This window comes from Schistocerca serialis, chromosome 1, assembly GCF_023864345.2.
Source record: "Schistocerca serialis cubense isolate TAMUIC-IGC-003099 chromosome 1, iqSchSeri2.2, whole genome shotgun sequence".
In the NCBI taxonomy this organism is placed as follows: domain Eukaryota; kingdom Metazoa; phylum Arthropoda; class Insecta; order Orthoptera; family Acrididae; genus Schistocerca; species Schistocerca serialis.
The window spans coordinates 179309468-179327828 of NC_064638.1; the positions used below are offsets into that span (position 1 = coordinate 179309468).

General features: G+C 44.5%; 1 protein-coding gene across 1 annotated transcript in view; it reads left to right on the plus strand.

Annotated features, from left to right (window-relative positions):
* Nucleotides 1-18361, plus strand: part of LOC126458427 (uncharacterized) — a 255352-nt gene that overhangs the window by 106971 nt on the left and 130020 nt on the right. Inside the window, exon 3 of the mRNA XM_050095509.1 lies at nt 12908-13076. Within this exon, the coding sequence (XP_049951466.1) occupies nt 12908-13076 (169 nt within the window). The remainder of the gene's footprint in view (nt 1-12907; nt 13077-18361) is intronic.

An 18361-nucleotide genomic window follows, 5' to 3' on the forward strand; every position in this document is an offset into this window, starting at 1 on the left:
TACAAGTCCTCGTTAGAGAAAAGCGAAATGCGTTCCATCAGTGGTTGAATGATAAATCAGAAGAAACAAGATCAATATACATGAAAAAGAAGAATGAAGTGATGAAAAAAATAAGGATGGCAAAAAATTAAGCGTGGGAAAGAACATGTACCAAGGTGAATAGCAAATTAGGATTTGGGAGAGCAAAAGAAGCATGGTCAGTATTAAAAGGGCTTCGACAGAATACAAAAAGCAAAACCAATCTCCAACTGGCAACACAAAAGGAATGGGATGAATATTTCCAAAAATTATTAAATGAGGACAGAGAAGAATATATAGAAGAAGGAACAGTGGAAGAAAAAGGACATTAAGATGATGCGATCCAGATTTTAGAAAGTGAAGTATTTCAGGCGCTGAGAACGGGAAAGAATGGTAAATCACCGGTACCAGGCAATATCAATCTGGAGTGTTTGAAATATGGTGGTGACAGAATTGTGAAACTGATAACACAGCTCTTCTACAAAATGATACATGGAGATTTAAACGAGATGAAACTAGGTTACATCAATACCATATTTAAGAAAGGGGATCGCAAAATTTGTTCAGACTATCGAGGAATTTGTGTTACAAACACATTAATGAGAATTTTTGTGAAAGTAGTTAAAAACAAACTGAAAAAAAATTTAGAACCCAAGAAGAACAATGTGGATTCACGGCTGGGAGATCATGTGTAGATCATATGGAGAACCGTAGGGAAAAATCAAAAAATATAGGATTAATTTTCATAGATCTAGAAAAAGCGTATGATACTGTTTCACGAAAATTACTTCAGAGAGCACTACATATGGCAAACATAAACCCTTCCTTGATTAAAATAATACAACAGATGTATAAAGATAACATTTGCCAAGTTGGTTATAAACTTTCAGAGAAATTTAGAACAAGCAAAGGCCTTTTACAGGGCTGTCCCACGTCACCATCATTATTTAAAACCTATATAGATATTAGCCTTAGAACATGGTCTCGTAAATGTAATAGTATGGCACTAGAAATAAGAGATGGAGTTTACCTGCATCATTTATTGTTTGCTGATGATCAAGTAGTCGTAGCACAAGATGGGGAGGATACTAACTATAAGTGCCATCAACTAGCAGTAGCATACAAAAGTTGGGGTTTGAAGATTAATTACCAAGAAACAGAATACTCGACTAATGATTCGGATGAGCTATACAGTGAAGGAAAGAAAATCAAAAAGATAAACACTTTCTGTTATTTGGGATCCATTTTAGAAACCGAGGGAAAATCGGAGTCAGAAATCAATAAAAGAATTAGTAGCAGACGGAAAGTCATTGGGATGTTTAACTCAGTCTTATGGAGCAGGAATGTAATGAGCAGAACTAAAAAACTGGTATACAAATCCATATTAGGGTGTGTGGTTCTGTATGGAACGGAGATCTGAACAATTATCCTCAAGCACATTAAAAAATTACAAGCTCTAGAGATAGACTTCTGGAGAAGATTGGCAAGAATCTCCAGGAAAGAAAAGATAAGGAACACCGAAATAATAAGGAGAATGGAAATAAAAGAAAGAATATATGACGTAATGGATAGGAAGAAATTACAGTGGTACGGGCATGTACGACGAATGGAGAAAGCCAGAACACCAAAATTGATACTGGACTGGGAACCGGAGGGAAGAAGAAGAAGAGGATGACCTATAACCGTCTGGCTCCAAAATGTACAGCACACAATGAGGAGAACGGGCGCAGAGGAAGAGATCACACAAGATCTAAACACCTGGAGGAATATTTGCAAAATATAGTTTAAGAACGTTTATTCTTTGTATTGTAATTTCTGAGTAAATTATTATGTTGGAGATAAGACTCTGTAATGAGAAAAAGCTCAAAATAATAAAAAAAATTATAAACTGTTACACAAATTTCCAGGCTTTTATCAGAATAGGAGGTTACCTCTTATGGATAGCAAACCAGTTAATGACAAAGTGTGGGAAAGCTCTTTTATCCCTTTTCTTTAAGAATATTATTTACTCAGCAGAATGGCTGAGAGCCGTGCCTACTCAACTTGAATAATTATCCGATTGAATTTTTCTAAGTACGGTCGAGGCTGTCACGTGAGAAATGTAATGGAGGAAAGATGGGGCCCACCTATGCTGTAGTGCACAATACCATGAGCTGCGACGACTGCTGCCTGCGTTGTTTGCAGCTGAAAAATAACAAAACTATCTCTTTCTATCTGGATTGACCTTCGCCAATCGAACTCTCACTATGCCTTGATGCAGCCAAGGACTCCTATCCATCCCTAGTCTAGCTATTGGCCTGGTACACCAATCAGATAACCAGTCCACCGCGATGCCACTCATTGTTCGCTCACAGCCTAACTAATACTCTGTCTGTGTTCACACCGCACATTAAGTGTCGCGGCCAACACAGTAAACAAATGCTTAATAGCGAGCGACTCAATATAGAGTATCACTACAATTCGTTAGCAACAGAACTGCTCTCTCAGTGCAGTACAGAGTAGAGACTGTTCCTCGCTCTCTGCGTACACGCACGAGTGCACTCGCTCCTGTTACGTGTTCCTGCTACAAGAGCATCACCGAAACCAATTCCCTCCACGCAAAAAGCGAAAGGGTACATCATCCGCTGTCTTTCCCTCATTCCTCTGGCTCATTGCGTCAGAAATACTCCACTAATCAGCGTTACTCTTACAAATGGGAGAATGGCTAGGCCGACCAATCCAGAAATATATAGCACCTGCGTTAGGCTTTTACTGTCCACTTGTGAGGACTCTGAAACTGCGCACTATATCCGTCAAAAAAATGCGTATGCTGGGGCTCTCCCAAACAATACAGCGGGTTTTGCTTTTAAGGTGAACACGCAGGCCATTATCCCTTTTCTCTGGCAAAAACTGCTTTGGTCCATGGACGGTCGGCCGGTCGGCGCTGCTGCATGCTAACCCACCGTCCTACAGACTTTCCAGCGGGCTGGTTGCCTCCGCCGAACAAAAACTCCTGTAGTTGTCGTGTCTTGAATGCTTGTGTACGCCAGCCTCGACTTTTTAATCTGGGTGCACACTTGTGATTTATTTATTAGATCTGCATATCGATTAAATGGTAATACGTAAAATTGACTCTACCCTATCGAGTTTGGGCTCGAATGAAACGTCTTGGTACGCAGAATACGGTGGTGAAGTCAGAATATGTAAGAAATGAAGGCCAGGAGACCATGCCACCTTAAACTATGTCGCTGAGTGAGAAACAGTGTGCTGTAATGGAATTTCGAATTCGAAGAGTTTTTCCACACATGGAGCACTGTCTCGTTCAGCATGTCAATGCCAGACCACGCATGATCGCTGAGACGTCTGCAGAAGTCCGATGCCTTGAGTTCATTGTCATCGTTCATACTCCATACAGCCCTAGCTTGGCCCCATCCGATTTTCGTCTCAAAATCTGTATTTTGGCTGCAGCTGCAGTCGTGGTAAATTGTTTGGATGATGCTGCAGCTATAATTTTTATTTTACTATTATAAAAAACGTATTTTCGTACTTTAAAATGGCCCAAGGCCAAGCAAAATAAAAAGTATTTCAGTCCAATGGCGGTAGCACCTTCCAAACGATTTTCATCTGTTTCCAAAACAAAAGAACACTTTCGACGACTTTACTTTGGTAGTGATGCAGCGGTGCCAGCAGAATTGAGGCTGTGGCTCCGCCAAAAATGTCAAATGTTCTACACTGGCGGTACAAACAAAGCGATCTCTCGTTAGGAGAAATGTGTTTGTTACCGGTGTGACTATTCTGAGAAAATAACATGTAGAGATGAAGAACAAAGAAGTAGAAGGTCAATACCGTTTATTTTAGTTAAAAAGCTTGACGAATTTTCACATAAAAAATTCGGTAGCATTACTTTTCAGCAATCCCTCGTGCTCCCAGACAGTGACATTACGGAGGGTGAATGTAAAAATTGCATGAAATCAACGGAAGCAATCACTTGTGAGTGCTAAACTGCTGCCAGCAATCTAGCTAGTACAATGACTGTGCGTTGGGAGTTAAAAAGATTGGGGTAACGTGGTCAAGCAGCTTGTCATAAGCCACACACGTCTGCAGGCAGTTGTAAGCGACGGTTGAGACGAGGCAAGTGGCGCCGCCATTGGACAATGAATTACTGGGAACGAGTGATTTGGAGTAATAATTCATGCCATACCTTGTGGTTTAGGTTTGGTGAATGGATGGAGAGCGTTACTTGCCACTACATGTAGTGTCAATGGTGAAGAGCAAGGGAGGTAGCCATGGAGGGCTTTTCCGCGCTTAGGACGTGCTGTGTCGTCCGAGCAAGACACAGCCAGGGTAAAAGCACTACAGGCGGAAAGATGCAAGTTGGTGTCAGTGCCATAGAGACCCGTCACTTGCGCGGGTTCCACTACCGTTAAGGGGACCGCTGAGGATGAAAACACCTACTTCGCCTCGGCCAACTGCCGGCCGCGTACAATACGCCAATGAACGGACGACAGTAGACATTGCGAACTGGCCACCGAGTCGTCACAAAGAAAGTTACAATTTACTATGTAAACGATTGCAATTGAGACTGGAAATTCGAAGAATTAACCCAAGAGAGGAGCATATTAAAGTGCACAACACGCTATCTGACATTGATATGTTCACCTTGCTATGCAACTAACTTGAGTGTGACCACTTTCCTTATATAAGATTATGTAAATCTTTATCTTTTTTTAATAGTCCTACAGAACTGACTGTTAGGGACCAAGGATCGGATATTCTGAAAAGATAGTGTTGTGAGTAATTATTAGATTTATTCAGTTCAGCAGAGACAAATTAATTACATGTTGTATGTTAACCAGCGACCTAGAAACGACCCCGCCGCAAGCCACAGTGGTCCACAACCCCACGACGACTACCGCAGTCCATTTCACCCCTCCGCCGCCCCACACCGAACCCAGGGTTATTGTGCGGTTTGGCCCCCGGTGGAACCCCCCCCCCCCCCCCCCCCCCAGGGAACGTCTCACACCAGACGAGTGTAACCCCTACGTTTGCGTGGTAGAGCAATGGTGGTGTACGCGTACGTGGAGAACTTGTTTGCACAGCAATCGCCGACATAGTGTAGCTGAGGCGGAATAAGGGGAACCAGCCCGCATTCGTCGAGGCAGATGGAAAACCGCCTAAAAACCATCCACAGACTGGTCGGCTCACCGGACCTCGACACAAGTCTCCTAGGCGGATTCGTAACGGGGACCAGGCGTTGCTTCCCGCTCCGGAAAGCCGTGCGTTAGACCGCTCGGCTAACTGGGCGGGCTAATTAATTACATTGTTATTAAAAGTTTTCCCCAAGTAGTAAGAAGGGAACAGTTCAAATATACACTGTAAACTTTGAAATAGCTTCTGTGTCGGCTGTCACTCTCCCATCCAGATGTACAGCACAAAATTCTGTGTGTATCTTATCACAAGTCTGTCGAAAGAAAAAAATGTGAAGTGGCGATTACGAATGGTGCGAACTGGTAATCAAATGTCATGAGGTCTATCGTTCTGTCAAGATGGAGCAAGGCGCTAACGAGAAAACACAAGGCGCTAACCAGAAAACACAAGGCTGATCACAGCACGCCGGTGCTGCGTATATTTATTATAACAATAATTGCAGCAGTACGTGGTGTTGTCGTCGACTGCTGCCTTGCTCGATGTGTTGTTATGTAGACGACCCACGCAGCTGCAACTGCGACGATGCGCGATCGCGGCAGTCCGGACAGATAAGACTACCATCTCCATTCTCTGTAGCGGACAAAAAAATGGCTCTGAGCACGATGCGACTTAACTTCTGAGGTCATCAGTCGCCTAGAACTTAGAACTAATTAAACCTAACTAACCTAAGGACATCACACACATCCATGCCCGAGGCAGGATTCGAACCTGCAACCGTAGCGGTCGCTCGGTTCCAGACTGTAGCGCCTAGAACCGCACGGCCACTCCGGCCGGCCCGTAGCGAACAATACAGAGTAATTCGACTGCTCGCTAAAGCAGTCATAACAAGAATCGTTGTTTCTCAGATCGAGTGTAGCCTCAGTTTCTCCTACTCAGCACCAGCGGCTGCCCAATCATCTTCTTGCAACAAAATTTCCGCCAATCGCCTGTCTTCCCCCCCAGACACTGTGTGCACGGGAATCAGCCCCATGACACATAATTTCGGCCAATGGGTGACATCTGGGAGGCATTTTAAGTTGAAACGTTCTCGAGGCTTCTGCGTCGCTACCGGAACCATCGGAATGTTTCTTCAGAGTCGCACGCCAAGAGCGGGCGTGTGAGGGGCTTATAAAGGTGCGCACCTCGTCAAGACTGCCCATAACAGCGCGAGACCCGTATTTTGTGTTAACACAGCGCAAAAAACTGAGTGTGGGCCAGTTTTTTTCACGTAGTGGAGAAATCCCGGCTTTAAGTTTTACGGTACAGGACTAGGACGCCACCCCACCTCCTCCCTGTACAAAGGCTGCCGCCCGCCGAGGAGTCGTGTCCACTGGCTTTCTCTCGGGCCACCCGTGGAGGCGCTATAAACCGCCACGACTAGGCAGTTTCCTCGAGACCTTTGCCTTTCGCGGACTAGTGCTCTACTGAACTCAGCAGTCTAAGCATGAGACGCCACCCGCCATCACGCCTAATCGGCTTTAATTCGCCAAGAATTCCCATAAAATTTTCTCTCATACATCCCATTACTCTCAGATTTGTCATTTAGGCAATGTTCTGTTGCGAATATAAAGTGCGCCCCGTTGCTTTTGAGAAGCGCATTTTTGTACGAATTTTTCTATGACTGATAACTAACTATTTATAATCCTCCTATTTATGACGCATTTTTCGGTCTCTTAATACGAGTATTTTGAAACTATGTACAGCTACGTTCATCCTGAATAGACGGAGATTTACCTGATTAAAAAGAAAACAAACAGACGTACGTATTCCTCACAAGTTGCAGTACTTCCCCAGCTGTCGATGATACAAGTTCTCACTCTTTGTGAGTACATTGGGGATATTGAAGTCCAGGCTTCGCCTTTTGACCTTTCTGTGTAAGTTGGGAGCGGCTAGTTATGGACAGGATCGCTCTCCATCGTTTCCACTGTCCCCATACTGCTAATTCAACTGCTCAACCAACTCATCCCAAAACACCTCAGAATTGCTTTGAAACATTAACTTTTGGCCCCACCGCGGGAACACAGCAGTGGCGAGTGGCCCCAATTAAGAAGCTTGCGGAAATCTTTGTGACGAGCGGAAACATCCATCACTGCCGGTTATTCCAAATAATGGAACGAACAATGAACAATAACAGCAGTATTAATTATTATTATTATTATTATTATTTTAACAGCTAACAATCAAATACTGTCAAATCAAGAGTAATGATCCGCAAACTTTTTCTAAATGAACACTTCACACTGGTTTTTTAATGAAGAACCAATTACGCACATGAAAAATTTTGTAGTTATATCCCATTTTTAATGTGTATTAAAACTTAATGCAGGCGATGTCCCTTTTATTGAACATAGTTTTCAGACCTCTGCAGAAAGTCCTCATATGCGCGTTCCAGTATTTCACAATAAGTGTTTCCTCTCCCTTTCTGATTGCAACCTTCATTTCGGCTAATGTGTAGATTTTGTGACTGGAAACATTTTATTTAAAAATGTTCAAATGTGTGTGAAATCTTGTGGGACTTAAATGCTAAGGTCATCAGTCCCTAAGCTTACACACTACTTAACCTAAATTATCCTAAGGACAAACACACACACTCATGCCCGAGGGAGGACTCGAACCTCCGCCGGGACCAGCCGCACACTCTATGACTGCAGCGCCTGAGACTGCTCGGCTAATCCCGCGCGGCTTTTATTTAAAACTGCCACAACAAAAGATTGCAAGATGTGAAATGACCATTCGTGGAAACATGCGAGGCGCTACATCGATTGACAATCGTACAGCAGCATCCTGTTGAAAATAAACATTTTGACCGCTAAGTAAACGTCGGCTTCTTAACTGTGGTTGTACAAAAGTGCTGAGCATAAGAACTTCGTTCAGTGGTGGCAATTGCACCATTTTCACCTTGAACCAACACAGGCCAATAGTGGGGAAAATCGTAATCGCATAACACTATGATACTTACTCTGAATGAAAAGGTATGTAATCGAATTTTATGAGGTCTCTAATTAACTCATTACCGGAAATTCTATTTATTGACCTTCCCATTCAAATAAAAATGCGTCTTGTGACGACTGCTGCGTTCATTTTCTTTGAGCAGCTCCCTTGCATTTGAGTGGCGGAGTCCTATAGTTGCTCATAAACTGATGTCTTAAGCTGTTGAACAACACGTGTCTTATATGAATGGAATTTTAAATATTTTCGCAAAATTGTGCCTAGTGATTCACGACTTCGCCTTAATTTATGTACGTGTATACCTGCAGATCAGTTTATGCTCCAAGTCAGCGCTTGTTCTATCCTTGGTTGTTTGCCAGAGTCTAATGGTATGCCAATAATGGCTAGTTGTCCCAGCATATCTACCTAGACGCCGCAAACATAATAGCTGTTTCAAAAACTTCCGAATCCCGTCGGCCACTATGTATAAAGAAGTAGCTCATCGTCGCATTCTTTGAGGACACACGAAACAGTTGTTGACGCCGATGTACTTCCGATACAAAACCCGGAGTGATGGAACGTTTTCCAGCATACTGTTAGCCCTACGGAAATAGGAGACGTCTCGTCGTGTCTCCCGAACACCGGCTCCACTGAGAGACTTCCTTGCAGAAATCGGATTTGTTCAACTGTTCAACTGTGTGTAAATTTCTAAGGAATCAAACTGCTTAGGTCATCGGTGCAAAGACTTAAACACTACTTGAACTAACTTATGCTAAGAACAACTCGCACACCCATGCCCGAGGGAGGACTCGAACCTGCGACGGGAGGTTCAAATGGTTCAAATGGCTCTGAGCACTATGGGACTTAACATCTGTGGTGGTTGGCTCTGAGCACTATGGGACTTAACATCTGAGGTCATCAGTCCCCTAGAACTTAGAACTACTTAAACCTAACTAACCTAAAGACATCACACACAACCATGCCCTAGGCAGGATTCGAACCTGCGACCGTAGCGGTCACTTGGCCGACGGGAGGGACCGCGCAGTCAGTGACATGGTGCCTCTAACCGCGCGGCAAATCGGATTTGTTTAGGTTTCCTTGTTACTGCCGAGGCGAGCAATTTAATGGCTGCTACCGGTTCTTCTCAGGGGCCGCTTAATAACTGCCTCTCCGTTCCTCCGTAACGATGCGGCGGCCTGCTATTTTTGTTTATAGGCCCGAGGTGCCGTCGTCAGTAGCCGCCATGTAAAAGGGGTGTAACAAGACGGTCCGCCGCGAACGAAAAACATTATCAGCGCGGCAATAGTTCGCGGTTTTAAACTGTCGTGAATCGGCGCATGCGCACTAGACGGAATAACACGCTTATGCGCAAAAGGAGGGAACTCCGAGTGTGCTTTCTGCTTGTTAACTGTTAGTGATAAAATCTGAGCAGCTAACTGAAGGCTTTGTATACAAGCTTTTGCGCATTTTTCAGCGAATAAATTTTCATAAATTAAGTAAACAAACGAACGTCATATCTTTTACCGACTGACTTTATTTTTGTATATTGTTGTTGTGAAAAATATTCTTTGTACTGCTTCGAATTATAAAGGGTGATTTTTTTCCGTGTACAAACTCGAGGGATTGATCGACGAAAGGATACGAAACAAAAAAGTCTAATGAACTTATGTCCGGAAACGCATTGGTTCCATGCTAGAGACCATTTATTCAGTCATAATTTGTTACAGAGACTGAAGTCTAATACGCGCTGTACCAAGCGGCCACAGTTACAGCATGCATAGCCCCGTCCTAGAGGGTGGTACTGTTCCTCATAAGTCATGCCCTAGCGCCCTCTCCTGACATAGTAGTAGGTAATGTTGTGTCCGATTCATTGCACTTGCTGACTCACCTTGTAGTGGATGTGATTCAGCGTTGTACACAATGGTTCCGTATTCGAATCGAGAGCTTGCCAATACGGTGTTTACTTACAGAAAGGCAGATGGCAACAGGTGGTGGGCAGCAAGGTTGTATCAGGAGACCTGTCTCTGCCGACAATGTTCGGGCATCAGACTTGGAGGAAAATGTGATTAACACTGTGGAAGACGACCGCTGTGTCAGTACCAGGCAACTGGCCCGCCACTGTAGTTGAACATTCTCCATGACAATTGTTACTACCGTTATCACTTACAGCGTGTGCAGGCCTTACTAACGACAGACTTTCCACATCGGAGGCAATTTTGCCACTGGTTTCTTCACCAGGCAAGCACGATTTCGGGATTTGTGTCATCCATCCTATTTTCAGCAAAGGCCACCTTGACGTTGAGTGGTATCTTCAGCTTTCATAACAGTCATCTGTGGGACAGTATGCAGAACCCCCATGGTATGGTGACAGCGAATCATCAGCATCAGTGCAACCGGAATGTGTGGGCCGGGATAACTGGCGACCTTCCACGTCGCCTAACAAGCCGGATCTGTCGGCTTTTCTTGCGGGTAATTTTGCCTCCCCTGCTGAAAGAAGTATCATTGACGATTCGAAGGGTTATGTGGCTACTACACGATGGTGTTTCAGCTTACTTAGCCGTTAATGTCCGGACGCATCTCAATCGTGTCTCCCCCGATCGATGGATCGGACGAGAAGATCCAGTTACATGGCCTGCTCGTTCACCGGATCTCAACCCGTGCGATTTCTGGTTTTGGGCCCCATGTCAAAAGTATCGCTTGTGCAGAGCCCATTCCAGATGTGGAGACACTGGAGCAGCGTATTCATGCTGCCTTTGACACTGTTCGGATGCAGCCTGGCCGATGTGAACGTGTGAGGCAGAACATGCTACGGCGCGTACACGCATGCGTTGAGACACATGGAAACCATTTTCAACAAAAACAGCACGTATTAGACCGCAGTCTCTGTAACAATATATGACTCAATAAATGGTTTCTAGGATGGAAAAATGCGTTTCTGGAGATAAATTCATTAGACCTTTTTTGTTCCGTATCCTCTCATCGATCAATCTTAAGTATTTTGTACTCGGCGGAAAAAAATCAGCCTGTAGAAATGGAATGCAACATACAAGGCTTGAGCATACTAATCTAGGTGCATAGAGAGGAAAGGTCAGTGTAACCAATTTAGTTGTTTTTCAACTAGATCAAGTTTTTCTGAAAGGTCATGTGGTTGGAAAAGTTAAGATATGGTTGCTAGTGGGAAATTTAGTCCTTTTAAAATGTTGCCTGATTGAATTATAGTGTTTATAAATATTACGTTCTTCGAAAAATTTGTTTTGTTCAGTCCTAAAGTTCAGTGCTGTATTTCAATATTTCCAACTTGCTCTTTCTATGTCACAGAAAAAATTACTTTCTAGCGTCTGCTTATACTGTAAAATCTGTTGAGAAACATAAGCTTAACTGCTACTTGGGTGTGAATGGCAGAATGGGGCCTGGCATTTTCAGACAGCACCCAAACTCCAGACGTCAGAAGATCACATCGCTTATACTGCATTGCACTTCGAAGATTATTCAGGGTAGCGCAGTAAGCAAAAATATGTTAACAAGGGGAGGTCACGACAATGGGATCACAGATTTACTTCAAATTTTGTACACCTTTAGCAGCCCATTAACACGACATAATGTGGAAGTAGTAAGGTGCACTACTTGGGCAATTCCGAGAAAATCGCAACAAAAGTGCTACGCGTCCATTGTGTAACATGTGTTTGTGCGGGCCTTAAAAAGTCAGTGTGGTAAAATGATGTCGGCACGGTACCTCAAGAGTGTTTGGTCAGACGGTTAGCTGCCCTCTCTCTTTTTTTAAAAAAAAGAAAAAGAAAAAAGAAAAAAGAAGAAAAAAAAAGAAAGAAAGAAACCCTGAATTAATGGGTCAACGATGAACTTCAACAAGCATCGTGGGACGTCCGCCCCGAACAAATACAACGACCAATAACGAACAAAAATGGGATCAACAAAAAAAGTGTGGTTAGCGTTCGCGCTTCGCAAGAAGGTCGTGGACGAGGCAACGGTTCGAATCGTCATGACAATCTTTATCTGCACTAGTCGAAGAACACGGAGTCACCTTCGTTGTTGTGGTGAAAGTGTAAAATCAGTGATATTCAAATAAAATGCGGGTACACTGTTCGTTCTTACTACATAAGCAACATCTCACCGCTATGCAGGTTAACTGCCAAATGGGGCCCGCCTGTGTCGGCAGCTCGAAGCGTCGAGGTGGAAAGTAGTTCCGGGTACCAGATAGCGTGTATAAGGGATTTCGCAAATCACGAGAGGCATACATTTTCAGTGAAACGCTATGCATTTCTTCGTTTAGTTATCGATAGTTATAAACATTCTTGTTCTAATTATTAAATTTAATTGAAAATAGTAAGTAGTCAAATAACATGAAAGAGACTAATAAAACTTCTTGCATATGCATGTGGTTTTTTTTAAAAATTGCATTAGCTCTCAAATTAAACAATATGTCCAGTGATGAAAAAAATATAGAATAAAAATTACATTTGAGCGGGAGTCGAGCCGTCTCCTCACATATGTTCGTTCGTTTTAGGAAGCTCGAACGCTAACCATTTTTTTATTTTATTTATTTATTTATTTATTTATTTAAGTACTTCGCAAATTACGTAAGAAAATCATAAAAACTAAATATAATTCGTACGGCACAAATGACTGTAATAGAGAGCTTGCTTTCTCGCCGCTATGAGCGCAAGTGTCGCTTCATCTGTCATCAGATGGTAACAAGTGAGAGTAGCGACTGCGTACGTTAGACTAGGTACTGTAGTTAGCTGTCAGAGTGTGATCGGCGGCCCCTTGGCGTGCGCAGGTGATGATCTTCCTGGTGGAGGGCGTGCTGCCGGAGAGCTACTTCGCCAACAACCTGCGCGGCCTGTCGGTGGACATGGCCGTCTTCCGTGACCTGCTGAGCCGCCGCCTGCCCGCCCTCTCCCGCCACCTCGACCGCCTGCAGGTCGCCGCCAACGACGCCTCCTCAGGTCAGCCGCTGCGATGCGCTCACGGCAAACATTCACGCTTCTCCACACACTGGTGCAACACAATGGGCGCGCGCCTACCATCCTCAGTTATGACGTCCACCCTTCCGGCTAGTGATGGCAGGGACTGAGCATAGGTGCTTACAAGCGATTTACACTAATGCTTATAAATTACGGATAATTGCAGAATGTGGTGCCACACAACGTGGCACTACACAAAACTGGCGCTAATAGCATAGGCACATAGCGAATCCACGCGACACAGATCTGTGAGTCCACGGTATTGGTGATGTTGAGAAAACCGTCCCAAAACACATGTACTACAAAACGCCACTGTTTCCAGCGCATAGCATTATAGGATATGATCACAATGCACGTGTACACAGGCCGCACAGCGGGTTGGCATACTCTGGATCAGGTGGTCGAGCAGCTGCTCGAGCCTCCCATTCTTGCACCAGTGCCCGTCCAAGCTCCTGAAGTTTCCTAGGGGTTTGAAGACGTGCAGCGATACGTCGACCGAGAGCATCCCAGACGTGGTCTATGGGGTTTAGGTCTGGAGAACAGGCAGGCCACTCCATTTCCATGATATCTTCTGTTTCAAGGTACTCCTCCACGATGGCAGCTCGGTGGAGCCGTGCGTTATCATCGACCAGGAGGAAGGTGGGACCCACTGCACCCCTGAAAAGGCGGAACATACTGGGGCAAAATGAAGTCCCGATACACCTGACCTGTTACAGTTCCTCTGTCAAAGACATGCAGGGGTGTACGTGCACCAATCATAATCGCACCCGACACCATCAAACCACGACCTCCACATAGGTCCCTTTCAAGGACATTAAGGGGTTGGTATCTGGTTCCTGGTTCACGCCGGATGAAAACCCAACGAGAATCACTGTTCAGACTGTACCTGGACTCGTCCGTGAACATAACCTGGGACCTCTGTTCCAACGACCATGAACGGTGTTCTTGACACCAGGCTTTACGGGCTCTCCTGTGACTCCGTGGCCGTCTGCGGGCACTGTCCTTAGGTTAGTTAGGTTTAAGTAGTTCTAAGTTCTAGGGGACTGATGACCTCAGAAGTTAAGTCCCATAGCCCTCAGAGCCATTTGATTTGAGCTATCTACTGCAAAAGAGCACAGGGCAGCAAGGCAGCAAGTTCGCCCATTGTCAGCGCAGAGCACGTCAGATGTGAACCAGCTCTAAAACGGAAGACGCAGATAAAATGGCTCTGAGCACTATGGGACTTAACAGCTATGGTCATCAGTCCCCTAGAACTTAGAACTACTTAAACCTAACTAACCTAAGGACATCACACAACACCCAGTCATCACGAGGCAGAGAAAATCCCTGACCCCGCCGGGAATCGAACCCTGGAACCCGGGCGTGGGAAGCGAGAACGCTACCGCACGACCACGAGCTGCGGACGAAGACGCAGATAAACCACGTTTCTCTACTGCGTTTCCTACAGCAAGTCTCGGTTTCCCCTCCTCTTTCAGTGTGGCTGGTGAATCATATTTCTAGAAGCCGCTTTCTTCCGCGCGCCGAGCAGTATCCCACTTGGACTTTTTTTCTTTTTTTGCATCAAAGGTTCTGGCATATCTCCCTATTTTATCGACAAAATGTGAACCTGCCAATCCAAGTCAAGTCGGTTACAGTGTCCGTGGGAACGCGACTTGCCTACGCGCTCGACAATTTAAAGGCTAGATGCGCCGTGGTGGCACGTCTCAAGCCGTGAGGAATCTGCTGTACTGTCTACGGCCGAGACGGCCAGGCGCCGAACGCCACCGCGTCTCAGGGTTTGCGACTCTTAAGCTGCTTCGCCGCCAAACTCTACAGAAATGACCGCGGCAGACCGCTACTCGTTCCCATGGCTGCGTCTCAAGAATTTCCCAACAGCTTCCCGGAAGGAAAATGGTTTGGGATAAGCATACATTCCCGTTCTTTCTTACACTGAGCTAGTACAGTATGGGCCGGCCGCTGTGGCCGAGCGGTTCTAGGCGCTTCAGTCCGGAACCGCGCTGCTGCTTCGGTAGCAGGTTCGAATCCTGCCTCGGGCATGGATGTGTGTGATGTCCTCAGGTTAGTTAGGTTTAAGTAGTTCTAAGTCTAGGAGACTGATGACCTCAGATGTTAAGTCCCTTAGTGCTTAGAGGCATTTAAACCATTTTTTGAGTACAGTATGCTTCTACCCAAACACCCAATATACGCAAACAATATGAATTAAACTAAGTGTACTTGACGATGTCAGTCACACAATGATCCAACAACGAATTAGAATCTATCTGATATCTCCTTGTAGTCGCTTAATCAAGTAATATTGGAAGGAAAGGCTCGTCCTCCGAGTTACTAAATAAACATACCGAACAAAAATCCAAAGAAGTCAATCTTAGGAGAGACCACGCTGATTCCGTGCAACACTGCCGTCAATTCGGCGTAGTTTCTTCCGCTATACTGTTGAGAACTCTGACGTCTCTACTCTCTTCTTGAGCAATAAAAAGTACCAAAATCTAATTGAAACGATATTAAATAATCCAGTGTTGCGCAATTACTGTGTGTGTATTGGAAATAATGTGGTGTACTGAGAACACACGAGAAGAATTTGCGACAGTTGTTACCAGAAGTATCGTGGACTCCGTCCGCAGCAGGAACATCACTGCACTTAAATCAGTCACGCTGTCCGCGAGAATCACACCCTGTGGAGCAGCAACGCCATCAGCGAAAGAGACGCGCGCTTAAGTAACCGTGCGCGAGTAGCAGCTGTCTGTCGCAAGTTATGTCAGTCCATGTCTTGCTAGGGAGTTCCTGCAGAAAGTTTGTCGTGACTTCGTCTTCAACCCGTCGAGTGAGATAGAAACAGTGGCCGATAGCTGGACAGTGGTTCGTATTCAGTAGAAACAGAACAGTGAATAGAATTATGGACAGAGACAGAGAAGATCAGTTTTCTTCCCACTTAAGTTCAGAGAACATTATTTAGTTTGCGTTCATTGGACTGTAGTCAACGCAGCACAGATAGGCTGAATCTCTATTGTGCAGCTGCTCTACAGAGCGTTGTCAAAGTTATTTTACTATTCACTATTCTGAGTTACTTTCATTGTGAGTGTGCTGCCCTAGAACCCACTCATCCATCCTACAAAGACACCTTTAATAGACTTTTTCACTGGCAACTAGGTTTTCATCAAAGTGGACGCCCCTGCCGCACAAGAGATGTCATTAATAAAAGTATGAATCAGAGAGTGAGAGAATCAGTAAAAAACGTTTTGCATTATTTCTATTCGTTAATGTTAATTTCTTTTTTATCTTGGCACAGTCCTCGTTGGTTAATGATTCTTTAACGTTAAATCTGCAAAAAGGTGTCCAGGTTCTGTTTATCCACACATCAATTCAGTTACGTCAAAAGTGAGAACGTATTTTCACTTCAATATTACTTTATTCCATATTTAGCAGTTTCCACAAGCTGACTTCAAACTGTTACACCTCACAATAAAACCAACTTTAAAACTATACTGTGATTAAAATTACTTGACAGTTGACACTTCATGTAGTGGACTGACAAGACAGCCTGTCCACAGTGACGGGTAACCGAAAGGCACGCACTTAAACTCACGCAGGCTGGCGTGAGGTCTGAAACAGGATACGTAATGAATGCTATAAAGAAAAGTACGTAGCTGCTGGAATACTTAACTTTAATCCACAATTGGTGAACATTGGTCTTGTTACTGTACATGCTTCATTAGATACATAGCAAAGGATAAATGGCGCCTTGCTAGGTCGTAGCAATTGACTTAGATGAAGGCTATGCTAACTATCGTCTCGGCAATTGAGAGCGTAATTCTCAGTGAACCTTTCCTAGCAACGTCGGCTGTACAACTGGGGCGAGTGCCAGTACGTCTCTCTAGACCTGCCGTGTGGCGGCGCACGGTCTGCAATTACTGACAGTGGCGACACGCGGGTCCGTCGTATACTAGCGGACCGCGGCCGATTTAAAAGGCTCCCACCTAGCAAGTGTGGTGTCTGGCGGTGACACCACACTTCATGTGTTGGATGTGGGTTCCTCCAACCAAGGAGCTCAACTTTACGCCCGAACTGTTCGTCGTTGCCAAACAGCCACAACAAACGAACGGTCAGTTCACTTCCGATTCCTTGTCTGGCTTTTTTCTTGTTTTGTTTGGATCTCAACTCTCACGTCCGATCCTTTTATTTCGCATTTCATTACACATTTAAACACACCCGAAACAATACGCACAAAACGATGGGAACGACACTAGTCAAAGACTACTGGATACTTCCGCACAACAAGCGATTCGGCTTTACATACTCAGTTACTGTCATCATAGGGACCGACCTACAGTACATAAACTTCATTTATGACACGACGTGAATCCGAACTTCGTGAAGACCGCAAATGATCGCTGCAAATGGTGCAATAGACATAAATATAAGCAAACATAGTGAAGGTTTTCCATAGCACATTGGTAATATGACTGTTCAACGGACTGAATGTCCTGCGTTCGAATCCTCTCACATGACTATGTTTCTTTTATTTTTAAATCTTTATCAAAATGACTCTTATTATTATTATCAATTAATTGCTTTAAATATAATTTTTTTAATCTTTTGTCGCATCATTTTCATCATCGTATTCACTTTTTTATTTCCTCTTATCTTTCTTCCTATCATTATTTTTCGTTTCCAGTCTGCCTGTGCCATCTGTAACTCGTGAGTTCCAACCAGGAGTGCTCGTCGGTCAGTATGCGTCAGCTCGCGTAGAAAAAGCGAGATGTTATAGTTCACTTTTGGCGCAGAAACTGAATATTTTGTCTCTTGAGTTTCCTCGCACATGTCATCTTCACCCGTCGTGATCAAAGCAAGCGTGATTAATACACACATCAAAAAAAGTTTTGCATCACCTCGGTTCCGAGATTTACCGAACCTGTACAGAAAATTGGAATAGAGATCAACATAAACATCATTTCCGCCCTTTTTATTACTCATGAAAACCACACATTGAATGTTGTACCACCATACGGAGTGACTTTCAGAGGTGGTGGTCCAGATTGCTGTACTCACCGGTAACTCTAATACCCAGTAACACGTCCTCTTGCATTAATGCATGGCCGTATTCGTCGTGGCATACTATACACAAGTTCATCAAGGCACTGTTGGTCCAGATTGTCCCACTTCTCAACGGCGTAGATCCCTCAGAATGGTTGGTGGATCACGTCGTCCATAAACACCTATCTCAGACATGTTCGATATGGTTCATGTCTGGAGAACATGCTGGCCACTCG